General features: G+C 40.9%; 7 protein-coding genes across 7 annotated transcripts; 3 read left to right on the top strand and 4 right to left on the bottom strand.

The window, feature by feature from the left end:
- Positions 1 to 706: 706 nt before the first annotated feature.
- Positions 707 to 6,195, top strand: AK88_04089 (uncharacterized protein; the record flags this gene model as incomplete). Its single annotated transcript, XM_012481699.1, has 4 exons — positions 707 to 1,298; positions 1,429 to 3,595; positions 3,700 to 5,901; positions 6,126 to 6,195. 4 exons carry the CDS (start codon positions 707 to 709, stop codon positions 6,193 to 6,195), a joined length of 5,031 nt encoding a protein of 1,676 aa, XP_012337122.1.
- A 651-nt stretch (positions 6,196 to 6,846) lies between these two features.
- Positions 6,847 to 7,203, bottom strand: AK88_04088 (uncharacterized protein; the record flags this gene model as incomplete). The annotated part of the gene is made up of 1 exon (XM_012481698.1): positions 6,847 to 7,203. The coding sequence occupies one exon, from the start codon at positions 7,201 to 7,203 to the stop codon at positions 6,847 to 6,849; it is 357 nt and encodes a 118-aa protein (XP_012337121.1).
- Positions 7,204 to 8,041: 838 nt separating this feature from the next.
- Positions 8,042 to 11,092, bottom strand: AK88_04087 (uncharacterized protein; the record flags this gene model as incomplete). The annotated part of the gene is made up of 11 exons (XM_012481697.1): positions 8,042 to 8,246; positions 8,392 to 8,483; positions 8,636 to 8,779; positions 8,887 to 8,962; positions 9,103 to 9,155; positions 9,309 to 9,401; positions 9,624 to 9,755; positions 9,889 to 10,067; positions 10,281 to 10,418; positions 10,585 to 10,755; positions 10,945 to 11,092. 11 exons carry the CDS (start codon positions 11,090 to 11,092, stop codon positions 8,042 to 8,044), a joined length of 1,431 nt encoding a protein of 476 aa, XP_012337120.1.
- A 423-nt stretch (positions 11,093 to 11,515) lies between these two features.
- AK88_04086 (uncharacterized protein) lies at positions 11,516 to 12,522 on the bottom strand (the record flags this gene model as incomplete). The annotated part of the gene is made up of 3 exons (XM_012481696.1): positions 11,516 to 11,592; positions 11,845 to 11,965; positions 12,109 to 12,522. 3 exons carry the CDS (start codon positions 12,520 to 12,522, stop codon positions 11,516 to 11,518), a joined length of 612 nt encoding a protein of 203 aa, XP_012337119.1.
- Positions 12,523 to 13,864: 1,342 nt separating this feature from the next.
- Positions 13,865 to 16,273, bottom strand: AK88_04085 (glutamate-tRNA ligase; the record flags this gene model as incomplete). The annotated part of the gene is made up of 1 exon (XM_012481695.1): positions 13,865 to 16,273. One exon carries the CDS (start codon positions 16,271 to 16,273, stop codon positions 13,865 to 13,867), a length of 2,409 nt encoding a protein of 802 aa, XP_012337118.1.
- A 3,526-nt stretch (positions 16,274 to 19,799) lies between these two features.
- On the top strand, positions 19,800 to 24,692 carry AK88_04084 (TKL/MLK protein kinase; the record flags this gene model as incomplete). Its single annotated transcript, XM_012481694.1, has 1 exon — positions 19,800 to 24,692. The coding sequence occupies one exon, from the start codon at positions 19,800 to 19,802 to the stop codon at positions 24,690 to 24,692; it is 4,893 nt and encodes a 1,630-aa protein (XP_012337117.1).
- A 919-nt stretch (positions 24,693 to 25,611) lies between these two features.
- On the top strand, positions 25,612 to 26,832 carry AK88_04083 (uncharacterized protein; the record flags this gene model as incomplete). Its single annotated transcript, XM_012481693.1, has 4 exons — positions 25,612 to 25,668; positions 25,828 to 26,299; positions 26,501 to 26,576; positions 26,694 to 26,832. The coding sequence occupies 4 exons, from the start codon at positions 25,612 to 25,614 to the stop codon at positions 26,830 to 26,832; spliced, it is 744 nt and encodes a 247-aa protein (XP_012337116.1).
- Positions 26,833 to 27,150: the final 318 nt, after the last annotated feature.

Here is a 27,150-nt window from a genome sequence, read left to right as displayed (position 1 = left end):
GTGTAGATGCTATTTTGGAGAGTGACGGGGTGGAATGCTCGCGTAAAAAAGTGAATGCTTCTCGGGCGAGTGCGCAATATGGTCAGTCTTCTTCGCATCGAAATGGCGCACATGCTGTGGGGACGAGATCCATGCGTTTTTATTTTCTCCGCTTCGTTTTATAACATCTGACATATCACCAATGACGTGTGAATTCCCTCTCCGGCGCTGTCCACTTTGTGTGCACCCGAGGTGTAGAAGCAGGGATGGCTAGAAGGGCTTTTTGCACACTAGGAAAAAGGGAAAAAAAAAAAAAAAAAAAAAGTATGAATCTCTTAACGGAGTCAACAAAAGGAGCATACGAGCCTATTATGTGAAAAAAAAAACAAAAAAAAAAAAAAAAAGGCAGAATCGAGAGGCAATTACACGGCAGGTGAGGGAAAAGTAGAAGAATAGCAAATGAAATAACGGACAAAATTGAGAGGGAAATGTTAATTTATCTTTATTACCAAGTAGACGCGCTGAGAAATAACGAGACGGCCTCGGCACATCTGGAGGGTGAGGAAAGCGCGTACAAAAAAAAAAAAAAAAAAAAGGACATAACTTCAAAGAGGTTAACAACCTAGTGGAGGTTCTTCTTTGCCTTTGTTTACCTCCCCTTTTTTGTTTTTTTTTTTGTTTTTTAGCGAAATCTGTTCACACCGCTTAAGCTACCGCACAAAAAAAAATGAACAACGAAATCACGAAAAGCTTGTTTCCATATGAGGCGAAATTTTTTAAGGGCATTTTTGACAAGTATATAAAAAATGAAGACTACAACGAGGATCTGAAGGTGGTTAGGAGCTCCAAGAATTTAATGGAGGAAGTTATTAGCAAAGAAAATGGATTAAACTTTTATTTGGATGAAAACAGTGATGACACATTTTTGCAAAAATGCAAGTTGTTGTTTTTTCGAAAAATGTTAAAGTATGTCTATGGCAGGAAAGAGAAAAATGTGCATAAGGGGGAGAGTTTTTCTGATGTGGGAGGGACGGGGAAAAGCGTAGACACGGTTGGTGAGCAGAATGGACAACATGTTAGAGAAGGGATCGGAAGCGTAAAGGAGGTGCCACAATATTTCGTGTTTAACAAAAAAATTAATGTAATAAACAGTTATCGAATTTATAGCTACTGCTCCAACATCATTCAATCCCTTCCGTCGCTCACGTACTTTTCTGTTGTTAAGATATACATGGCGAACTATCCTTTGAGTGTCTTTTTGTCTTGTGTTTACTTTTACACGTTTGTGACGTACGTGTGTGATGGGGAAAACCTGATAGGTGAGCCTCTGCGCGGTGCGCGCCGCTGCTGGCCGGCGTTGTTATTTCGCATTGCTACTTGGCTTTTTTGTGTTGTCTCACTCTCCATGACTGACTTCATCGCCCACTTCTCAACCCCCCCCCTTGGCAGAGTTCCTGGAGTCGCTGTTCTTCTCCCTCATAGTGACGATCGGCTGTGTGGCGCTGACGGCGGTGCACTACGCGAAGGAAAACAGAATCAACTGGATTATGTCGAGGATGAACAACTTTAAGGAAAATTACATATGTCGTAATTTTATAAAGAAGGAAGCCAAGGGGAAAGCCATGTTTTCCAAATATGAAAGCAGAAAAACGATCGAAATTAAAAAGTATTCCAAATATTTTTTCTTAAGGAGTTTTCTGAATAGAATAAATGAAGAGCTGTATGACTACGAGGTGTTCAAGGGGGACAAGCATTTCAATTATGTGCAAGAGAATTTTAAGGAAATTACCCCCTTGGGATATTCCCCTGATAATGCTGGGGGAGGTGCGAAGCAGGGTGGTGAGTTAGCAGCAAGTGGGCAAAGTTGGGGGGCCAAAAGTGCAAACATAGCGTCAGTTAACGTGGAGGGTGTATTCGCAGAGCGGGGGAGACAGACGGGGTCGAAATTGATATCAAGTGAAGAGCAACAGGATGGAATGGGTGATATGCAGGATGAGGAGGTAATATGTAGCGTAGCTGCCAAGAAGACGGTTGTCTTAAGTACAGAGTCAGATGGAGAGAAGAACCCCTGTAGTGGAAACGACATTCAAAATGTAGGCAACAATGAAGAAGGCACAAAAAACTCCACCGATATGGCACAAGACAGAAAAAAAAACCTATTAAACTACATAATGTTCGAGAATAATATATACACAATTAACAGTAAGAGCATTTTAGTAGGAGATATTGTTTACCTTTTCAAGGGAGACGTGATCCCGGCAGATGGGATACTCATAAAAAGTAACAACATGGTAGTAGATGAGTCTAACATTTTAAAATCAGAAAAGACATGGAAGAAAAAAATTAGCCTGGATGAATATATGTACTACTATGAGAAATCAAAAAAGAGAAAGATTAGCGTTAACGAGTTAAGGAAGAAGAAATTAAATTATTTCGATATACTTAATTTGAAGGTCAAAATGGCATTGAAAAGGCTAAGTAGGGAAGAAGAGAGAGATACGAATGTACAAATCACAAAGGGAGAACATAATACTGATGAGACTCCAAAAGGTGGAGGAAGGAATGTGGAGAAATTAAGTCAAAGTGTAAATGAAAAAGGGGGAGAAAATAAAAGTAGTAAAAATAGTAGAGTAATTAAAAATTTTGAGAAATTATTTGAATATTCTCCTCTTGTCTTGTCTGAATCAACAGTGCGGGAAGGAACAGGCATCATGCTAACCACCTGTGTTAGTAAAAATAAGCAAATGTTCAAAAATACCATTAAAGACATGGACGAAAGTACTGAACTGGAAGACATCATAAATAGCTTTTCGAAAAATGTTGTTATTATAATAATTTTTTATTGTATCCTTTGCATCCTCTTCGTATTTATTCACTTCTTAATTAAATTGGTCGAGAATAATATGCAGACTTCTGCCTACAATATGTTGATGTTTTTGCTTAACTGTATCATTTTGGAAATCCTCAAGTACCTTTTACTGTCTATTGACCAAATGCCTTTGCTTCTGCAAAATTGCATAGCGCTAAATTGGAGGGAAATAATGCGGGAAAATTTTATCCTAAAGAGAAAACATACTTTCGAGAAAATTCTTTTCACTAACATCATTTATGTAGACTTGGAAAGGTACACAAAGTACAGGTGTGTGTTCTTCTTTTGCAACCCTGATATGTGCTTTTGCACCGACTGGGATGAAAAGGAAGATCTGCAAGTGGAGGTGAAATTGATTAATTTGGATAAGGACCAGGGGAAGAAAGCAGAAATATCAAGGAGCCTCTTTTTCAAAATGCTCGTCCAGGGCATTCTGACGACAAGCAACTTGTACCATTACAATGAGAACTTTCTGTACATAGATTTGTCCCTCTTAAAATTGTTAAAGGGATTCGAAATAAACCTCGAAGATTATTTCATCCCCAAGAAGCGCTTATTTCGTGTTATATCTGGTGGCCAGGATTTTGTCATTGCGTTTGTCTTGTCGGAGGAAGGGTTTTTGGGCGACAAGGGGGTCGATGCGCAGGGCGAGGAGTCCCTGAGCGTGCTGCGCATATTCGTGAGGGGTCGCGCGAGTCTGGTCTTGCCGAAGTGCAGCCAGTACCTGGACGGCGACGCGTTGCGCAGGTTAGTTGGCATTGGCGTGATTCGGGGCAGCTGCCCACTTCACCACTTTTACACTTGTACATTTGTGCACGTTACCCACTTCGCTCCACCCCCCCACCCCACAGCGACATCGCCCAGGTGAAGGAAAAAGTCCAACAGGTGCAGCAACAAAAGTACGAAGAAGTCATATGTTTCGCATACAAAGAAATAGAGCTAAGCGCAAAGGAGAGTGAGGAGCTCTTCCATTACGAAGACGACAACGATTACACATTTGACAACAAAGAAATGAATAAGAATCTGGACGAAACTTATCTCAAGTATGTAGAACAGAATGACTACACGTGTGTCTCAATCATGGTTTTCGAAAAAATGCTGAACAAGCATTTTTATTTTGATTACAAAATGTTGGAGGCAAACGGCATGAGCGTGAAGTTGTTCACCAAGGACAGCATGTCTAAGGTGAAGAAGCTATTTTGTGACTTGCCCCATTTCTTTGAACATTTCAAGCTGTATAATGCAAAGTTGGTGGGTGAAGAGGAAGCGATAGATTTGCATTACCAAAATGATGATGACAGATTTGGTAGCCATCCGCAGGAGGCAGATAAGATGAAGGGGCAGAGCAATTTGAAAAACATGGAAGAAAAAAATTGCGATGGAAATTACTACAATGAGACAAGTCTGGGAAATTACACCCTGAAGAAGGGAAATAATACATCTTGGATGCCGAACAAATGCAGAAGTGAAGTTTTAAATTTGAAAGAATGTGATGATAAGGTGATGATAAACATGACTAGCCAAAATGAAGCACTAAAAAAAAAACACGATTTTCTCTTAAGTAACAATATTTTTTACAAGTGCCAGAATACAGATTTATCACGTCTGTTAAGGATTTCGAATTACTATGGGAAGAATGTACTTGTGACAAATGAAAGCAGTGTAGAGTGTGAGGAGGGATCGTGCAGCCTACGCATATGCGATGATAGGGGTAGAGGAGAATGTAAAGAGAAAAGCGACATTGTTATTTTGAACAAAAGTTTGTACGATTTTATAAAATTGAAAAATTTCTCAAACTGTATTCTTACCAATATAAAACTATACATCGAGTACAACATTACCTTTTATGTCTGCCTGATCATATTCTCCACCGTTTGCACCTTGGTAAATGGGTTTGAATTTTTAAATACCATACAAATACTATATATATATTTTGTGAAGAATGTAATTTTTCATTACCTATCATGCTATCGCAAAAGTTCCATAAGTACCGTCGGGAAGAAGAAAAAACAGACTTATGACTTTTTTAAGGAAAATGATATAAACAGTATAATGTCTTCAATTTTGTCCAAGACGGTGATTCTGTTTTTGGTGTTTTTCTTTGGTCATTTATTCATTCCTGAGTCTACATGGGATTTTGTGAGCGCAGATGTGAGGAACTTGTTTGAATTTTCAGAATTTTCATACCTTACAGATAGACAGCAGTCGAGCTACTTTTACACCATACGGTCTTGTATTCGTTTTAAAAAAAATTTAGAAAATTTGAAAATTGAAAATGTTATTGATGTTAAGAATGATTACAGATCGATGGCTGAATGGGACAGCTATATCAGTCCAGGTAGACATGGCACTATTCTGTTTAACATTTTTTTTCTCTTTTTCTTTTTTTCCTATATTCATATTTATTTAAAGTCGTTTTTGAGGGACATACACATATATTGGGAAATGTACAAAGGGGCACAAAATGACAAATGTAACAAGTATATTATCCCTTCAGTGGGTAGCACGCGGCAGGGTAAGAAGGACCTCTCTGCAGATATTCGCTGTTTTATGCAGGAGCTGAAGAAGGAAAGTCGATCTAGTATCTTGGTTAAGACTGAAAATGTGAACAATTGGGGAAAGGGACCAAACAATCAATTTGAAAATGGCGACATGGGCAAGAATGGAAGTCGTACGATACCAACCACGGAGGAAGTGAAGAAGGGAGGGAAGCAGTTTTCCTTATTGAAAATAGCTAGTGAAATAATTTCTAAATCAAGCTTACCTAATAACAATTTTAATATCATGTTAATGAACCTTGTTTGGGAAAATTACATGACATTCATAATTTTTTTTGTTCTGCTAGGGATACACATTTTTGTCGTTGAGTTCGGTTCATTCTTCTTTAACTTACATGTGACTGGGTTGACTCTATTGCAATGGGTATTCTGTTTCGCCTGTTGTCTTTTAGACCTGGTTCTTTATTTTGTTACTTTGCGTCTTGGCCTGTTTCTCCTCCCCGCCAGTTCTTTTAAAACTTTCCAGAATTTGTATGAGCCGCGCGAAAGGAGCGTGTAAGTGGGATAGCCTTCCGCCTATCATGCCAGAAAAGAGGGGGGCTAAAAAATGTTACTATATATTTGTTAGGCCGTAGCATTTTGACGCACATGTGACTGTACCAACCACATGATCACGCAACTACAACCACTAATATACCCCCCTTTTTTCGGGTAATAAGGGAATGTGATTTTTTCCACAATCAGCGCTTCTTTACATTTTTTTTTTTTTTTTTTTTCAGATTTGACACCCTGAATGATTACAAGCGGAGTTACATGTCCAAGCGGTATAAGTACGACCTGAAGGTGTAAGTAATTATTGCGCTGGAAAGTTTTCACTTTTCGGTCCTTGTCGTTATGTCTTTCTTTTTTTTTTTCATCGCTTCGCCTTTTTTATTCCCCCGTAGGACACGCAAAAGTTGGGTGTGACAGGCTGAACCACCACAAAAAAAGAACAGTCGTTTATTAGCCTGCACGAACAATTTTGTGTTCCCTTTTTTTTCTTTTTCTTTTTTCCAAGTCGAAACGACCAATTGGTTTGTCTCTGGGGAAAAAAAAACTATTGTATGCTTGTTTTTTTATCACTGTGTCGCGCGCGTGTTTTATATATGAACATATTTTTTGTCTTACATTTCGTTACGCTACGCATTTCGCTGCGCACTTTGCTGAAAATGACTGACACGACGTGCACACAACAAACGTGGCAACGAAGGTGAAAATAAAAAAAAAACAAATGACAACATGAAAGGTCAGTGTAACAAAGGTTTACCAAATGGGATGCGAAAAAAAGTCGGTCTATCCACGTCGTGCCACTTCCTCTTTCTTTTTTTTGAGCAACACGATATGCGGAAAGGAGAAGATGTAAAAAAAGCGCGAAATATACTTACAAATGTTACAACACAAAAAAAAAATGGGCACCCAAATGTTAGGTGTCCCCTGACCACACACCTTTTTTTATTACCATTACCTCATGGAATTGACTGGCTTGTTCTTTCGAACGGAGTTGATAAATTTTTTAATTTCTATATTATACAGATTTACGTAGCTGTTGTAATTCTTGTATGATTTTCTTCCCAGGCAATTCAGGGACACATTATTTTTATTTTTCTGTGCCGCCTGTTTCTTCAAAAAGGCATTTCCCTCCTCTTCGTACTCCTTCAGTATCCACACATGTTCATCATTGGCGTACTTAACTTTTTTCTTTATTCCTTCTTCTTTATCATTTATATTTTTTTTCATAAAACTTAGCGAGGTTACAAATTTTGAGAATTTTACATTTTCCTTCGTTTTGTTTGATGGATCGTATTTTTTGTCTTCCATGATTTGGCAAGTGTGCGTGGTGGAGACTGTGGCTTCTGCACGGTAGGGCTTCCCCTTAGTTCAACCTGATGTGGGGGCGGGCACACTTTACAACACGAGTGCGATTTGTGTTGTGTGCCCGTCCTTATTCAGGGATTGTATATAAGCGGCGCCCACAATTGTGTGGTAGCATATTTCGTTCTTCATTAGCTGCAAGATGAGAGTGTTCGATGCCGAGGTACATGCTATCCTGTGCGCGGATGATTAATTATACTGTTCTAATATTTAACCATTTATTTATTATTTTGTTTTTTTCGCCTGCTGGGTTAGGATGATTAAGCACGTTCGTCTCTCTTCAAATATTACTCCCACATTTTTCATTCCCATCGCTCGATTAATTTGGATAACATTTTTTTTTTTTTTTTTTTAACTTCACCATGCGCAGAGCGTTGTAGCTCAGTGTGGCAGCCTTGACGATTCCAGCATGCAAGGGGAAAAAAAAAAAAAAAAAAAAAAAAAATGGCGCACAGCTTGCTGTCGTGGCAAAGTCCATTCCGCATTTGCCAAGTTTGCCAAAAAAATGTGCCGCATTTTTTTCTTCCCACCGTTTTTATAACAACATAAAAATAACGCCGATAATATTGTCTTTCTACTGGCAAGTTTTACATCACTCAAAAGGTTTGCCAACTTTGTTGAGGTCTCCCTCCCCCCCAAAAAAGGGTAAACAGTTCGATAAAATTACAATTGGGGTTAAAAAAACAAAAAAAACAAGAAAAACGGTCCTTATCTGGCAAAGGGACACACACATGTAAGGGTACTCTCTATGTGCACTCGCACAGGGCAGCGCCCCTCGCTCTGCCTATATGATGTTCTTTTGGAAGGCCTTATTCATGTTGGCTAGGAGAAGTGATCTAGGGTCCAGAATTCCATTGCCTTTGGTCGACTGGTTATGTTTTCGAGTAGGCAAATTTCCACGACGGCTAGGCGGCATGACATTCTGTGCACCCGCAGGGGCATCATCCAGCGCAGCATATTTTAAGACGGTTGTTTTTTTCTTTCTATCCCTGGGGGTGATGGTGTGTGGAGGAAAAACATGCACACAGGGGGTATGGTCATATGCCTGGCGCGCTTATGTAATTATCATTACATATTGGACATGGATGAGGAGCAAATTATGTAGACGCTGATGAGGTGTTCGCGCGAAGGTACCTTTTCTTTGAAAGTTCATTCCTGGGGGAGAGGGGCATCAACGAATCACGCACAGACTTGAAGGAATACTGAAATCGCTCGTTGCTGTAGTCCTAAGAGGGGAATGAGTCCAAACGTTCGAAATTGTGTGTCATAAATATGTTTTTTACGCCGTAATTATATAAGTGAAAAGGAAAAAATCGTAAACAAAAATAATACATAGGGAAGAATACATGTATATCAAGCGGTCATATTTTTGACCTACCAATGGGTTAAATTCATCCACCAAAATTAAAAAGTTAAATATTTCTTTTATCTTTTCGTCTGAGAGGTGCTCATTTTTTTGTTCAACGTGTTCCTTGTAAAACTCTTCGATCGACAGGGAATACGTTTCTTGGGTAGCTAATCCCTTCGTTCGGTTTAGTGTGGTGAGGGGGGATATTTGTTTAAATGAGACAAAGGCATCAGGCACATAGTTGTTGCATGCACAATGAAATAGCTAACGACAGGTCTTACGTGCAAACATAGGGCCATGGACGTTTCCGCCTTTGTCATCGGAGTCCCAACCCATAAGAAGCGAACCTCCTTTTCGCTTCGCGCGAGGGGGGGAGGGTAAAATAAGAAAAAAATAACGGTAAAACTAAATATTAATACTTGTGTAACATGGTAGAACACATGATTAGCCGTTTCACATGGACGGGCTGTACGAACAGGTCGTCTCTCTCCCTTTACTGTGTTTTCAAATCCATAGGGTTTATGTTCGATCTAAGGATAATAACTTGCTCCTGTAGTTTTGCATCACATGGGTAGGGGGGACATGTATACAATTGGGGGACAGGAACACAACCATCTCAGGCAGTATCTTTTCCCATACCGCTGGTCAACTTTTTGTCATTTTTTTTTTTTTTTTTCTTTTTGCAATTGTTTCCATTTCTTACATTTTCGTGGAGCTCCCTTGATAGGCGTTCTAGCGACACTAAATTTTCCCCACCCCCAGGTATGTCGCTTAAAAAAATGGGTATCCCATATATCTGAGGGGAAGTATAAAAGGTGAAGGGGGTAGACATTTTGGTCTTGGCTATGGAGGAGTGTCGTTGATATGGACATATGCAAACAGGTATGCACATCTGTGTAGGATCTTCTGGGTGGTCGCTGCGTTGAGTATATTTTAAACGTCACAATGGCTCATTAACATATTGACCCGTTGACCCAACTAACGCTTTAACGCGCTGAGGCATGTGCCTAGATTTAACCAAGTGCTGTGAGATGCCTTCCCTTAGCGCCTTTGCCCGTATGTCAAACACAACGGGGAATTTGCTCAGCCCCATGAAGGCAGAGTGTCCGACTTCTGCCACCAGAGGTCTTCCCTCACACTTCAGTACGAGCTGCGAAATATGTTGGTGAATTTTAACGGTGGTGAGAATGGCGGTCCACCCATGCTTCTCTCAACAATATGTTTTTTGTTGGGATCCTTCTCTCTCTTCCCCTCCTCCAAATATATATATACATTCTTCTTACCTCGTTTTGTAGGCTGAGGGTGAACGAAACGACAAATGTGATGGATAATATCTCCTTGGACATTTGCAAAATATTTATTTTATTCAATGGAACATTTTTGATGAAGAAGGTTGGGTATTCCCCCAATGCATGCCTCAGCTGAGGTAGTTTGTTCTTCCCCTCTGCCATGATTTTGTGTACTAACATGAGGTGTGTGTATGTGTGTTTGTGAAGGGGGGGGGGGGCAGGATGGGGTGAAAAATATATACATACAAGTGTAGATCGATATGTACACTTGTACATGTTTGTACTCATTGGGGGATGGAGTGGTGAAGGCCACCTTGCTTCCGTTGCCCCCTTATTTTTTCTAGGGACGGTGAAATTCCTCCTTGCGTACACAGCTATATTATAACCATTGAAGAGGTAAAATTTACACTCGCTGGTGCGAAATGCATCTGCGAGAAGTTTCAATTCTGGAATTCTCTCCTCCCATAGGTGAATGTTGCAAGATACAATGGCGACTTTGTCGCACTCCTTAATTGTTGAGATGTCTGACGTGGACAGGGGCCGAATAGCGCGCGAGTGTAGGTACTGGTGTGGGCGGATACGCAAGCCCATTGGTATGTACCATTTTTATAAAGTACACATGGCGAAAATGCAAAAATGCGAACATATATATTCGAGCTCAAATGATGGCTCCACGTGGATGACACCTACTTTCACTGTTCCTCAAAAAGGTTATGAGTGGATCCACTGCCATATCGTTTCCGTGTCTGGAATTGTTTTCACTGAAATCAAAATGAGGAGATATATTGTCCAATGCCCTTTTCACATTTTCATAGTCGAATGGGTCAGAGAAGGTTAGCACGTCGATGTAATCAATCAGGTCTGAAAAATGGGCGAGAAAAAAAAAAAAAAAAAAAAAAACTGAAAAGTTCAATCCTACAAGTTTTTACAAGTTGAATCGCAATGAAAATTCACGCCTTTGCATCGTTTCGCTTCATAATTTTGTTTGAAACGTGTTCGCTTGGCGTTGATCCTCAATCGCCGCTATGGCAACTGCGAGTTTCCCCATACTTATGCAAACGAGCCACAACCGAATACCCCTCTGACTGCTGTTATTGAGCAAATCCTGCAAGGAGTGGGCCCAATATTTGAACAAGTATTTTTTATCCCTCGAGTTGAATGTGCAAAAGCGTGTGTCACATATGTAGAGAAGCTTCATTGGGGAAGCGGCGTCTGTTCAGGGGGTGGTGGTGGTGTCAACAAGGTGAGGCGTTCAGGGTGAAATGTTATTTCAGTTGTTGAGGGGGGGAAGTTTGTTCAGCTCAGCACGCAGTAACGCGGCGAAAAAAAAAAAAAAAATTATCATTGCGGTTGAAGTAAAAAATGTAACTGCTCCGCATACATCAGGGAATGAATGGAGGGCATAAATCAGGCTTCGCATGTAGACCGAAAAGGTTTCTTCTATATTGACGCCAAGGGTTATTAACAGGGGGATGCAAAAAGAAACAGCGTCGCTCAGGACTCAAAAATTAATGTGTACACATGAGTATGTAAAAAAAAAAAAATATATATATACATACGAACTAAGACTTGTGCATATATGTTTTTTTTTTTAATTTTTTCTTGTCGAGAGAACAAGTCTTTAGTTGATTTTCTTGTATATTTCGTCCAAGGCTGATTTAGTCATTTTGTCTTTGAGGTGGTTATACACGGTTTTGCCTGCAAGGTGGGGAACAATTTTTTTACGAATTGAAATGTGCCCAAGGGTACATATATAAAGTACATGCCTACATGTACGCACACACACACACAAGAAAAAAAAAAAAAAAAAAATATAGCTACATGTTGTTTCCCTGTCCGAATTTCCCCATTGGAACAGTCACGTCGGGGTAACGTCCAATTAAATGTAAACGTGGTGATGATATATGGCAATTCACGCAGAATGCGGAAGTTGTGTTTTTCTGTTCTTACTTATAACTGTGAACTTTTCCTTTTGTAAAAATTCGTCAAATTCGCTCAGCGGAATGCGTGTGATAAATTCTACTTCATTCAGCTGGGGGGTGGTCTGGAAGTCTGGGTCGATGAAGACAACCTGTAGGAGAAGGGGCGCAATAATAGGGCGAAAAGAATGTCGCATGAGAGATAGCGATGGAGTGAATATTTGCCGCTTCAGCATGTGGAAATGAGAAGAAGCCGCACCATCGAATGACACGGTTTGCAGAACGTGCAACTTACGTAGGAACCGATAAAGCACCTGGAGCATTCCGTGTCACACTTGACCACACCCAAATCGAAGAACTGTTCGGGGGACTTTTGTATTCCGCTTTCTTCCTCCAATTCCTTTACAGCATTGCCAAGCATATCTTCATCTGCTGAAACGACACCTCCGAAGCCAATGGAGTAGTATGAAGGGCAGTAGTCTTTTATCTTTGACCTTTTGTGTACATAAATAAAATACTCTTGATCGATTTTGGTAAACACAAAAACGGATGTAGCTCTGTGCCACAAGTTTTGCGTCCTCATAATTTTTCTCGCTTTCAATCCTTGGAACTCATTATTTTCATTTACAATGATCACGCGCTCGTCCTTATTGTCCTCGAAATTGGAGTTAATGATATCCTTCATGTTAGGGTCACTTTCTGTTGTCATGGTAGCTGTGGAAAAATTGCTAGTAGGGTCCTTGGATTTCTGGCAGCAGCATGGGGTTGTGTACAGTCGCGAAAGTGTACACAGGAATAGGAAGGCAAGAGGGACGAAGAACGACAGGATGTGCATAATTGGAGAGAGTTGGAAGGCACTACACGGTGGAGGGATTCAATTACGTAAAGGAGTGAAATTCGCTGCGGCTGGTAGATGCAACTTTACAGAGGAAGAGTTTTGTAAAAATGCACAGGAGGTGAGGTGGGGGGCGGGGAAGCTTCCACACCGGGGGGTCCTCTTCCAGTAACAATTTGGCAAGTAGTAATTCCTCACCAACTGGGCTTGCACAATTTTTTACATAAAAAAAAATATACCTTCAGTTGTTAGAAGAAACGCCGGCGGGACGGCGGGTACATAATAAAAAAGGGAGTTACAATACTTATGCGTATTGGTTTTTATTACAATGGTTGGTTGTGCGGGCACAATTATAGTTGGAAGTTTGTAACATGGACAGAATAATAGGATAAATCAAAGCGAAGGAAAAAAAAAATATTCCCTTGCGAGGTTTTCATCCGATTGACTTTCTTAAGTGGCAATATATTTTTTTTAAGAAATTATTTTTCGACGTCAACTGCGACAACGCGTGCAGCGTTATATATATCGTGGCAACAAATGAAGAAGAGCGTGCCTATAATATAATATGCCTTTTTTCGCCGGTAACAAATTGTTAGCAATGGTAATGCAGCGGAATGTGCTCAAAAAATGCGTTGCATTATTCCTGTTGTCGCCTAATGTGGCCTTTTATTTTTTTAATCGTGGGGTCATGCTCGCGCCAGTTAGATTTGCGCTACCTCCTTTGCAGCACCGCTTCTGCGGACCAGTTTTCGCGGGCAAAATTGGGGGGCAAATTTGTACAGTTAAACTACACGCGGTTGGGGCGCATGTTTGCATATTCGCAGTCAGCGCGAAAAAGTAAAGAAATGCAGAAATTGAGGAGTGAAAAAATGAAAACATGAAAAAATAAATCAATGAAGCAGCGGTGCGATGTAGCAACGCAGTGATGTAGCGATGCGGCGATGTATCGATGTAGCGATGCGGCGATGTATCGATGTAGCGAGAAATAAAAGGTGGGCAAAGAACAAAGCCATACAATGGAGTGAAGCTTTACTTCAAATGAAAATAAAAATAAATGGAATGAAATTCTGGTGCGCGGGCAGATTGAGGTTGTGCGTGACCTAACGAGCGGGTGTCCCCCCTCCATCCCGTATTAGCGCCTTCGACGTCAGCGCCATTCCAGTGCCACGTCTCTACCGCCGCTTCTTTTCACTTTTTCATTTTTCACTTTTTTGCTCTACTTGTTGCCGTGGTCAGGTTGGTCCCCCTTGGGAGCATTTTCCGAGGCGTCGGAGGCCTTGTTTTTAGTGCCGGCCAAATTTTTAGGGTTTACCTTAGAACTGATGATAGACATGTTCTTGGATTTGCCATCAGGGATTTTAATCAAATGAAGGTGGTTGTTCTCTACCTTGTCGACAATGAAGTACCCCCTTCTTTCAAACTGAAATCTGTTCGACACCTTGAGGGAGGTAATGGCTGGTTCTGCGTACACCACCGTCTCGTACTTGCTATTGGAATTGATAAATTTAGTCCAGTCTTCTTTATTATCATTTTCAAATTTATCGACCGTAATTAAGTGGTCATATTCGTAAAGTGTACATGTGATTAATTGTTCGGGTATGTATGGTACCCAGTGTATTTTTTTTTTTGTAGTTTTGAAGTCTCCATCGAAATTGGAGGTACCAATAACTTCCTTAATGGTTGGTGTGTTTGTTCCATCAGCAGAATGCTCATCCCCTTTAACAATACTTGTGATAATCACATTTCCTAGTTTGATTAGAGTAATTTCTTCTTGCTCTGCCAAGGTTTGCGCATCTTCCAATTCGATAAAGAAACGGTTGGTATAAAACATGGAGCATGTGCCAAGGGATTTATTTTTCATGTGTAGATCTCTAGTTTTTTCAACAATGTCTTCGTTCAAGTCGGTTAATTTAAGTATGACTCCTTTTTTCTTATCTACTGCTGCGAATCTGGGTATGATTGGGTCGATTAGTTGTTTGTTGATGGACCACAATTTATCCCATTGCATGAGATTTCCTGATTTGGAAGGTCCTTGTTCTAGGATGAATTGGAACAAGGCTTCTTTTGTTAATCCTCTTCTGAGTATTCCCTTGATAGTGGGCATACGTGGATCTAGCCATCCATCGACGATTTTATTTTCAACAAACCATTTTAACTTCCTCTTGGACATGACCGTTTTTACAAATGAGATTCGACTGAATTCGTATATGTAGACTTTTCTTAATTGAAAGGTTGTGATAAACCAATTGTACTGTTCTATTCTGTCACTGTATTCATTTGTCCTCAATGCATGTGTTACTCCTTCAAGTGAATCTATTATTGGGCATGCAAAATCGTAGGTAGGATAGCACTTAAACTTGAACCCATGTCTATGGTGAGGTGTATCTACTATGCACCTGTACAGGACGGGATCTCTCATGCATTTGTTCTTACTCTGCATATCTATTTTTGCACGTATACAATTTTTCTGTCCTATTTCACTTCCCTTACGCATTTCTTCAAATAATTGTAGATTTTGCTCCACAGAATTTTGTCTATTAACCGATTCAATTCCTTCCCCTCTTTGGTTCCTCATTTCCTCTACATTGGTATCATCCGCATATGCCTTTTCCATTTTTATTAATTTAATGCAATAATCTTCTAGGGTTTCAAAATAGTCCGACGTGTAGCTAATTTTTTCATACTTTAATCCTAAATTCTCTAGATCCTCCATGATGGATGTCTCAAACTTTATATCTTCCAAGGCTGGATTCGTATCATCAAATCGCAGTAGCATTTTACCCTCATACATATTTGCATAGTAACTATTCAAAAAGGCTGCTTTAGCATGTCCGATGTGTAGGTATCCTGACGGTTCTGGGGGAAACCTCGTGACAACATTTCCCTTTTCTGCGTTCTGCAATTTTCCACCATAGGAAGTGGAAACGATTTTCTGTTTTAACATTTGATTTGTGTTTGCATCTTTGGTAATATCTACTTGGATTATTTCAATTTCCTTTTTCAGCATGGTTGTTAATTGTGCATCTGGGTAATTTACTAAGCAGTTGATTAATTTGAACCACCTATTGACATTCCTAAACTGCTTGGAGTATTTGACATTGTAACAATTGGCCACATTAAAATATTTGTACATTTCGTAGTACACGTACAAATCAGACAGGGTTAAATAGTCTACACATATGAATGTATTCAAATGAAGGTGTTTATTTAGGTGATCACAAATGATTTGTATTTCCTTTTGAACTTGTTTATTCCTGAAGTAGTCTACCCATTCGTCGTATTGTGCTTGTACATACACGTCCGTTTGCTTGTCTTCCTTTTTGTTATTCTCACAGAATGAGTGATACAATTTCGTTTGCAATATGAGGTCTAGATTCTTTGCGAATATTTTGTCTGTAGTATTTATGCACTTGTTTCCTTCTTTCTCTTTTTCCTTACTTACAAACTCTACCTTTATTTCTTCTACATTTTCGTCTTTCACAAATTTGACCTTGTCGTCCGCTGAGTGGTCACTTCCTGCTGTGTTCTCTTTTTGGCTGAGCTTCTTGTGTACGTTCAGTATTGTTCTACATACGAAGGGGTACTTCTTTCCGTAGTAGATGTTGATTTGGTCACTTTGCATCATTTCTTCCTGTTGGTGTTAGTTCATGCAGGGGTAGCCTCCCGGTTTTTTTTACAGGCCAGAAGGGCAGTGGCGGCTCTTGCACCTAACGGGGAGCTACGCATTTATCGCGCTGTGCGGGAGTGGCGTACCGCTGCTGTGTTGATGGCAGAGTTGCGCTCTCTTCCTTTTACTTTGACTTTTTATGAAGATGCGCCAGAAATGTGGATCCCTAGACAGTCATCACCGTTGTGTGCGGCGGATTTCTTCGAAGGATTTTTTTTATTTTAATGTAACTTGTGTGGGGCAAATTTGCACGCACGGGGAGGTGAATGCATATACTGCTGTTCACAACGTATAGGGGGTACGTGCGTGATGTAGATACGCGTACAACGTTTCTGCGAATACTCGGGTGGTACTTTGTGGGTATATGTTTTTACTTGTGGATCGTTTCCACTTTCAGGATGGCTGAGTTCGGGAACCTCGTGACGTTCGAAGAGGTCACTTCCGCAGTTGAGCTCTACCGGGCGAGGTCACGTTGACGATTTTGCGGACGCCCCGGTGATTTGCAATGACGCAGTATAATCCTAGCGGGGGTAGCCACACTTTCCTGTCATACTACCATTTCCCTCTCCAGGCTGTTGCTCTCCTGCCGTTTTTTGTTTGTTATTTTTTTTCAAGGGTATCGCGGGAAAAAAATAAGGAAACGAAGCGATGGCTCATGAGAACGTTTGCGAAATTTCCGTTATGCTATGAACACGTCATTCATAAACCATCTTGTGTATTTATCATGTAAAAAAAAAAAAATACTTGCAGCGACGACGGTTGCTTTTGCTTATTTCGCGGTGGCCGCAATTTTTTTTTTTTTTTTTTTTTTTGTGCCGCTTTTTTTATATTGAAAATGTCGCGTGTTGTGGAAGCTCACCTGGAGGCTCTCATTTTTTCATTTGTTACGACTGCAGGAGAATCTTCACAACGTGCATATGAGTATGAAGAAGAAAAAAAAAAACGTGCACACGTAGAATCGTCCCAATGAGCACAAATAAATATATACATGTACATACGCGTGCATTAGCGAATGATTATAAAATGGTAAAAACAAATTATGATTCATTTATCATTGCATCCCGTTCGGTTTATACTATGTTTATGCGCGTGGTGATAACCACGGAGCAATTTTTATTTAAAAAAAAAAAAAACCAGCAATCTTCCCCCACGAATAAAGGAAACGCACCTGTATATTTGCAGCCTTTCTAAACATGTTGCTAAGTGCGACACAGGCACTTTTTAAAGGGCAGTTTCCCCATTTCCTTGTTTTTTCCACAGTTTAATGTAGAAGCGCATTGTATGCACTCGCACTGGAACACGTACGTAAAGAAAATGAAGGACATGAGGATACCCGCATAAAATTGTGCGCTGCTAAAAAGGGAATGATCAATGTTTTGAACAGAAAAAAATGTGGCGCAGCCGTCTACCTATATTTTATTCTCAAAGCGCAGATAGCCATTTTTCTAGCCAATGCCTAACACCGCTGCGTTTATGCCTAAATACACAAAAAAAAAAAAAAAAAAGAAAGAAAAAAAAAAGCAGTGTTTTCTTAAAAAAGGATTAAATAAATTAACCTGTATTAATTTTCTTTTTTTTTTTTTTTTTTGCGTAATTGCTCGCTGGCCGAATAGTTGTTCATTTTTGTTTGTCTTTGCAAACTTTTGCAAAAAAAAAAAAAAAAAATTCTGCGTTCAGGTGAAAAGCAGCACATTCCCCGCATGATTGGTGTAAGCACAATTTGGCCTTGTTCCGTTCAGGTTTTTTTTTTTTTCAATTTTTCATCATTGCAACAAAGTGTCCGGTCTTTCCGCCAAAGCACAGGTGTATATATGTTCAGCTATGTACAGGCACTAACGCCTGCGTAGCGATGTATCCTATGTTCCTATGTCGGAGCTCCAAAGAAAAGAAAATGAATACAACCCATTTTGCATTACCCTTTTAAAAAAAAAAAAGAAAAAAAATTGACCCACCAGTCATAGGAAAAGCTGCACGTCACACAAAAGGTGTTTACATTTTGTGGGACGAGAGAGAACGTGCACATTTGATGATTGCCAAATAAGGCACATTGATCCTCTATCCTTCCAAGGAGAGTAACAAAATAGGGTTATCTCCTTGTGTGGGAATACAAAGGGACAGAATATATGTGCATGCGGTATGGGCATATTTATAGGGGCATGTAGAAATGCCTATATATCAGCCAAGTGTGCCCCCCAAGAATTTAAGTCTACGGGTGTATTATAGAGTGTGTGTAGTGGGACACCTGGCAGAGAGAAAATTAAAAAAAAGGAAAAGAGAGAGAGGCGAACGTAAAGTGCGTATTATGCACACGCACGTGCATACACACGTACACGTACGTGTACACGTACATATATCCACTCAGGCGCGTGTACGGGCGGACGCACGAGGAATGCATTGACAAAATTACTTTCCTCGTTGGGCACATGGCCATTTATAATGCGAGATGGTGTGGTTCACTCCGCAGGAATGGTTAAGAAAAAAAAAAGAAAGAGATAAAACGATGTTTGCTTTTCAGCCCATATAACATGGTCCCCCCCCTTCCCCGTGCCTGGTTACTTTCCATTTGCACGTATCTTTCCCGTAATATATGGGCAGAAAATTATTTCGCTCATTTTCAAGTTTGCCAAAAAAAAATACAGGAGCGCGCAGGGCAGGACGCGGGTGGACAATTGAGAAAAGAAAAAAAGGGGAAAATTCAAAGTCACAAAATGAACACATAGCAAGGTGGTGACCGTGGGGGGATTCCAAATAGATACGCGAAGGAAATAACTCGACTATTCAAAAACATTTTGGGGAATGCAAAAAAAAAAAAAAAAAACAAAAAAATGTGATGATCGAAAACGCATTTTTCCAAGTGATAATATAGTACGGTGTACTCTTTTTTTTTTTTTTTTTTTTTGTTACAAAAAATTTCCAACATTTATCCGCGTTTTTTGAGCAGTTTTTACTGTTTCGGGACAAGAAGAATTGAACCATTGTCCTTTTCTATTTGGATCATATATTTGGATACTCTTTTTTTATATTTTTTTATATTTTTTTATATTTTTTATTTTTTATTGTGCATGCCATCATTTTGTTATGTAAGCTGTGATGTGCCGCAGGCATCGCACAAACATACACAATGTTTTTGCTTCACCTCGTTCATTTATTACACACCCTTTGTTTGCTTTAAATATTATCATGGGCAGGGGGTGGGAATAAAACGAAGTGTTTGCATATGCAGTACCCATTTGTTTGTGAACATTGGAAGAAGAATTTTTTTTTTTGTTTTTCTTTTTCATCGTGTTGGTGGAAAGGGCAGAGCAGACTGTGGCACGCATCTGTAGAGGGACAAGTATCCACGTAACTGTACTCAGCAAAAAGAAGTAATAAGCAGTAATTAGGAGTAGCAGGGAACGACACGTAGGAACGCGCTTAACTGCCGGTGGAGGCTAACGAACACGAGCCCGTGCACTCCCCCCTCCCCCTCCCTTGTGTGGAAGCAATGAATGAGCTCTACCCGGGGGTGTCGAGGAAACTGTTTTGGAACTCTGATAAATTATTTTACGATAATATAAGGAACCTAGATGAAAGACTAAACGTGAATGATAATTTTAATGAAAATAAATATGAACAGCTGTATCGTGAAAAGTACGCCAGGAATAAAAGGAGGTTTAAAACAGAGCCACCTAAAAATATTTGTGAGGAAGGAAATTCTAAATTTTACCCGTCTTTTTTTAACAGTATATTTAAAAGCTTATCAAGGAATGTGGTATCGAGTGAGGAAGATAAACAAGGGGAGGAAGACGCGAAGGACAAAAAAAAGACTTCTTCGCGACATTCAAACCATTCGGGGGATGTTACTCTTCCCGATTTGGACAAAGGCGACAGTCCACGTGTTAGCCCACAGAGTACAAACAACGTCGCGCATGTGAAGAGTGATGTGGATGAAAGTTTTTTGGTTAAGAATACTGGTGAGGGTAAACCAGGGGAGCCCGCTGGAGGGGGGCGAAGAAGGTATACTTATGGAAGCAAGAGAGGGGTGGCTAGCTCGGAGGAGGAGGAAGAGGAGGAGTTGCAAACGGAAGGAGAATCCGGAGAGGTGAAAAGGGCAGAAGCGAGCAGTAGCCCATATCGAAGTGGTGAATGGCGAAGCGGTGAATATCGCACTGGGGGTGTGCCCAGGGAAGGTGTCAAGCGGATGGAGCAAAACCGGGGCGCGCAGAAAACGGCCAGCAGCGCGAGACTTGTAAACAGTGATGTCATTTCAGACGTCTTCCTAAAGAAGAATGTAAAGAGCCTAGTGGTTCATGACACGGGCGGTATAGACATAGAACTTATTGAAAATGAAAACCCAGAGTTTCTATACCATACTTACACCGGGAACAGAATATCAAATATGTATTATGCGTATGACGATTCTATAAAGAGTAAGGAATATTGTGATGATAAGAAGATAAATAGGTTTAATTCAACTTTTTCTCGAAGGGAAAATGGAACTATGAGGGAGTCTACATCGAGAGAAGGTTGTTTTGTGAGGGAATTGATCACCACAGGTGAGGTTAGCCCAAGAGCGTCTTCAGTGAAGGAATCATCTGCGTACAATGGCAGAAGAGAAAACAAACAAAACACATCACATAATAAATCGGAGTTGTCTACGGACAGCAATAACAGTAAGCGCTGTGATGAGCAGAGCTATACTAAGAAAAGTGAGATGGAAGAAAAGGTCTCCAGTTGGTCCAATGAGGTGTATCATTATGACAGTTGCAACACGTATGAAGGAAACAGAAACAAAGGCACTTCCAACTGGTCTGGGGAGCGCAATAAAGTGTTCGCCTCCTACTCTTCTGTGTCTAGTATATCTGTAAATACGTTAGAGAAGGACAAGGGTAAGAAGTACCACTATATTGGGGAAACTATGAATAACGTTCGAAATGGATGGGGCATGTTAATTTATAATGACCGAGTCATATTTGAAGGGGAATACAAAATGAATAATGCCATTGGGTATTTTATTAAGTATAATGAATATTCCACAGAGATTGGATTCAGGAGTCCTCTGAGTATTAAGTCCGTTGTCATCATGAGTGATAGCGATAATTTCATTATACAAAACAAATGTGAGAATCTTGAATCTGTGAAGAGTGACGAAATGGGAGCTAGCCAAAATGGTACTCCAAAATTGGAAGGTAATGACAGCCTGGAGGTAGCAATTAAGGGAAAGGAGGGGGGATTATTGAATTGTGAAGGGAATGTAGGAGCATTTTGTGAGACTAGAAGCTATATGGAGAAGTCAGAAATAAATTTGTCTTGTCCACAAAAATTTCCAACGATCAGTAATTACATGCGTTTATCTGATTATAGAAGAACCCCTGGGGTTTTTACGACACCTAACAGTAATAAATTGTACAAGGAAAATGTACTCATGAATAATCTCCTGAACAGTATAAAGGATACTGAGTGCTCTACAAAGAAAAAGGAGGAAGTAGGAGGGAAGGCCAAAAATTTAACTGTGGTGTCTAGCTACATTAGAAGGAATAGTAAACATAGGACAACCCCTGCGCGATCTATCAATTATCTGAAGCCACCCATGATGCACTTGATAAAAAATAATATTATTTTAAATAAGAATTCGTTTTTGAAGAACGATAAATCGGCATCGTCCAGGAAGAGGAAGGAACAAAAAACCACCATGCATTGCTCCACCCCAATGAGCATCATCGTGACGTCGTTCGATACGGACGATGAGTCGGGCTCGTCTGAAAATGACGCACATGGGGGGAATGATACACCTGGGAAGAATGAAGAGAAGGAAACCTGCTCAGCGGAAAACGGAACTACACTGAGCGGCGCTCAGCCAGTCACTGTCTTATCGGAGCGCGATGCGGCACTGGAGCACGGGAAGCAGTTTGGCAGAGGCGACTTGAAAAAAAATGGACTCACACTTTTGAACCTAGAGAACAACAATCATGTTAAGGGAATACATTTGGGTAATGAAGACGACGAGACGAATCATTTCTCAAACAATGACGAGAAGGCGGAGGGGGGATATGCTGTACATTCGGGAGTGGTCAGTACAGATTATCAGGAGGAAAACGTGGAGGGATTTTTCAAGGGAAAGAAAAGGCGTACGAAGAATCGAGCCTCTTTTACTAACGCAGAGGGGAGCGTAGCGGGGAGCGCAGCGATTGAAGGAAGCGTGGGCGTTTACACGGAGGATACGAATAAGGGCACGGTCGGGAAGACGTACAAACATGTGGACAGAGCTGACGTGGCTATGAGGGGGGAGGAGGAAGCCGAGCGGCGTGCACACTTCGGGATGGAAGCGTCGGACGAGGCGGAAACGGAGGAGCACGCTGAAGGAGAGGGGAACGGCCAGAACAAGCTGAACATTGTTATCACCGACCAGTACAGAAATTTATTATGCGATAATATTAACAACGACAATTTTGTGATAAAGAATAACGAGATTAAGACGTTTGAGGAGTTCATGGAGAGCCAGGGAGAGTATAAAGCGGGTGGGAGGGATGAGTGGCGAGAGGCTATGCGTGATCCAAGCGCGGGAGCAGACTACCAAGGTGGAGGTGATGGGTCCAGTTTGAAAACTACGATTAGGGGAGACCTCTCCGCCAAATGTAAAACAGAGCAAAATGAACAGGATGAGAAAAAGGAAAAGTTGCATTTTGGCCACCCCGATAAGGCATACATAAGAAGGCGTCTGCGAGGAGCGACCTTCCCAGAAACGCATGACGATAGACAGAAGAATTGTTTCCTCTTCATAGACGATTATTTAACTTCCAACGATGACAAATTTAATTTAATAAACGAAGATGTGAAATTGAGAGCATCAGATTATAATAAGTGGTCTGTAAATATGCTATACAATTTTTTAAAAATGATAGGACTAAAAAAGGAAGCTTATCTGTTCAAGATCCACAAGATAAGAGGGTACCACATTTTGAAGTTGACAGACAAGGAGTTAAAAAGATTGAACATAAATAATTCTTATGTTCGAAAATTTGTCTTGTCTGTTTTTCGTTTTTTAGTTAATTCTATGGACAGTGCGGATCCTTTATCTTTAAATTTTAACACGAATAGAAAATTTTCATTTAATAAAATACGCACGATATGCAATAGTGACATTATTATACTTAACAAAGTTGGTGGTGGGAGTTACGCACAGGTGTTCAGGGCTAAGTATAAGGGAAAGTACGTTGCGTGTAAATTGTTTTTGTATAATCCAAAGGACATGAGTGAAGAGAGCTATTGCGAGAGTTACATATCAACCCCTAGATCGAGTCACCAATATATTTTCCCTAAAATAGCCCCCAACTTAACCGTGTTCGATGAGAATCACTTTGGTGATAAGGGAATATTACCGTCATACTCGGGGCAAAGTGATACGGCAGAGGGGGCAAATCAGTGTGGTGGTAGCAACATGGCAGGTATGCAGTCTGCGCAACGGGCGAGATGTGATAGTGGAGGAGGATCAACAGAAGGGGAAGAGTTACACAAAGACGATTCTCTTTATGCCCTCTCTGGGAAGAAGAAAGGAAATGAAGGAGAAGGGAAAAATGTTAATAGCACCTCTTACACACTACAGAGAAATAAGAAAATAAAAAAAATGGCCAACTTGGAAATTTTCAGATATTTCCCAACCCCAGTGAAGTACCGGAATTACGAGGCGAAAATTTTGTACTCTTTACAAGGGTGTAATCATGTGATAAAATTGCTTGGAGTTTGTAGTTTACGGGAGGGGGAAGAATCTCTCATCTTAGAGTATTGTGCAGGGGGAAGCCTCGAGAAATACATTTACATGGACGAGAAGAAGAAGAACGGCGCATATAAGCGTCATTTGTCGAGACCTAAAATAGTAAAAATATTTCAGCAAGTGGCAGAAGGAATGCACAATGTACACTCCAAACATTTTTTCCACAGGGATTTAAAACTTTCAAATATTCTGCTGGATGCTAATCAGGATGCAGTCATTTCCGACTTTGGATTGTCGACTCATTTTTCTTTAAATGATAGCCCCACTGCTTATGCCATGTATGGGAATGTATTTTATGCGGCCCCCGAGGTTTTAAAAGGGGAGGGTTTTTTTAAAGAATCTGATGTGTGGTCCTTTGGAGTTAGTTTATGGGAAGCCTTGACAAGAAAAATTGCTTACGATGGGATGTCTGCTTCAGAGAGTTTTTGTAAAATTTCAGCTGGGGAGTTGGTCCTTCCCATTCCTAGGGACCTTCCCTTGGAGTTGTCTGAGTTGCTGAGGAGCATGCTGGAGTACGACTTCACCAAGCGGCCCCTGTTCGACGTCATAGCGAGACGGCTGGAGCGCATTCGGCTGGATGCCCACGAGAAGCTGCACGTGGACATCCAATCCTTCTTTTATGGGTAGCGGGGGGTGTAGCGGCGAAGTAGAAGCGGTAGCGTGGCAACGCTTCTTACCGCGTGCTCCCACACCCCGTCACTGAAGCGCTTCACATGGGCGCACTAATTAAAACACCCAATGCGCGTGTCTTCACAGACGCGCCTCCTTTTTCTTCCTTTTTCCGTTTCCTCCCTTTTTTGTGCCCCCTATTCGTTGTGTTTCCCTTTTTTATGTCCATTTGTAACAGTGCCCCCACTCCCCGAGCTGGAAGTATACGAGGGCGTACATTTTGTTTGTTCCTAAAAATTGGGAGCCTAATTTTTTTTTGGCCCCAAGAGGAAAAAAAAATGCAGCATTTTTATTTGCTTAAACTTCATTTGTTACAACTAAATTAGCACATTAATTTTTTTTTTTTTTTTTTTTCCCCTCTCCATGTGAGCAAGTTGTCAACCTGTGTGCAGCATGAATATGTAATGATATGAGAGTCTGCTGATCGGTGAGCGTTCCGATAGTCCAACCGGTCAGTCCGTGTCTCCGTCCCATGGTCATTATGGCACACAGCTGCGACGTTATTATTTCTGTATTAGCCTCCAAACGTCGTCGTTTACTGCGTTTGTTTTGCCCTCTTCGGTGCACAACCTTAGGTGTAAAAAAAAAAAAGAAAAGGGAGCCATTTTCCCCCCACTGAGTGGAGCATGCTCGGTTGCATCTGCCTAATGACACACATGATGGGTCACCTTTTCGCGCATCTCCATTAAAATGTACTTCAATGACGAAAGCGCAATTGCAGATGAGAATGGATTTATTAAGCGGTGTATACTTCGACTGATCCCATTTTTTTTTTTTTTTATAAGCGCTCGGGTAGGTTTACCTCCCCGTTGACGCCTCGGAGGGGGAAAGATGCTAACCTGATGAGCTGCTATCTCGGCTCTGCACGTGGAACAAGATGGTTGTGCTTAAGGAAGAGGATGCCATTCACTTTTTAAATATCGCATTGGAGGAGGTAAGTCACGTCAAAGCGGGGGGAGGAGAGAGCATTCTGGGCGCGATGTTTACGCGTGCTTGGAATGTGTTAGTGATGCATTCTCGATGCGTCCAGAGTACCACCACGCAGACACGTAGACGTTTTTTTTTTCCCCCCCCGTTTGTGCTGCTTCCCAAGGCGGAAAAGAGCCTGCACGTGGAGCTGAAGGAAATGCCCATATTCTGTCTTCTGATAAACGAAAAAAAAGAAATTGTGTCGAGCTCCTACAACCACACAAACGAATCGAAGAATGGAAGCAGACACTGTGAGCTCATAACCATAGACAAGTACCTTTATGGGGAGGATTACGAGGGTATGAAGAATAGGAACATAATTAAATGCTTTAACAATTGTGAAAACGGAGTGGAGAAATCTCTCGCCAAATATTTTTCCCATTTGGATTTGTGCAAGAGGGATAATTTAGCTAACCCTTCTTCTGGGGTAGAAGACGATTTGCTGCTTAGAGAACGACCCGCAGGAACTAGGACTGACCAATTAAGTGAAGAGAAAAAAAACGAAATAAAACACAAGATGGAGAACCTTCGAAAATGCTGCATCGTGGTGACTTGTGAGCCGTGCATCATGTGTGTCTATGCGTTGAAGCTTATGGGTAATGCGGAAGGGAGATTGAGGCAGGCGCATCATTTTTTTTGTGCACTCATTTAGGGGGTAGGCGTACTGTTTAGACATGGCGTTTCTTTTTCAAGTCGTCTCTCCCACGTAGCGTTGCCCCTCCCTCTACACGTTTTATCACTTGGCTTATCCTCACCGTTTTCTTTTCTTTCCCTTTGTTCATATGCGAACATGCCAGGCATAAAGAACATTTACTTTTGTTGCCTCAACGAGCGCTTCGGAGGATGCGGTTCAGTCCTGTCCTTGCACAAAACGTAACAAAAAAGAAAAAAGCGAGGGAAAGGCGAGAACGATAAAGGCAGCTGCAGATCATGGAATGTTTGTTGCCTAACTGTAACTACCCTCCTTTTTTATGGCGCTCACTTTTGCAGGTACCAAGACTTAAATGTGAATTATATAAAGAGCGGAGGCTGCACGGAGAGGAGCATTTCCCTTATGCAGTCCTTTTACAAGGCTGGAAACCCCTCAGGTATTTTTCACATTTCATTTTTTGTTTACATTCGCTTTTGAACGTATTTATATCTGCAGTATGAGTGATGAATAAAGAGGTGTATGTGGCCCCATCGCATTGGTGGCTTCTCTCCTCTGTGTGGAGTGGTAATTTCGAAAGTGTGCCCCATACTGTGCATGTTTCTTTTTTTTTTGTTAACTTCGGGCAGCTCCCGAAGATAAAAGAAAAAGGGCGATCACGTGATGTGTCTTACGCTGGTTAAAAGTTGGCGAGCCATTGTTCCTTCCTTGCATCCCACTTACAGGCATGCATTTTTTTTTTTTTTTTTTTTTTTTTTCCAATGAGCCCAATTCTACCACATCGTTATGTGTGTACAT

The sequence above is a fragment of the Plasmodium fragile genome, assembly GCF_000956335.1.
Source record: "Plasmodium fragile strain nilgiri unplaced genomic scaffold supercont1.53, whole genome shotgun sequence".
Taxonomy (NCBI): Eukaryota; Apicomplexa; class Aconoidasida; order Haemosporida; family Plasmodiidae; genus Plasmodium; species Plasmodium fragile.
Note: the sequence above shows the minus strand (reverse complement) of the source record. Positions and strands in the feature narration are given on the sequence as shown.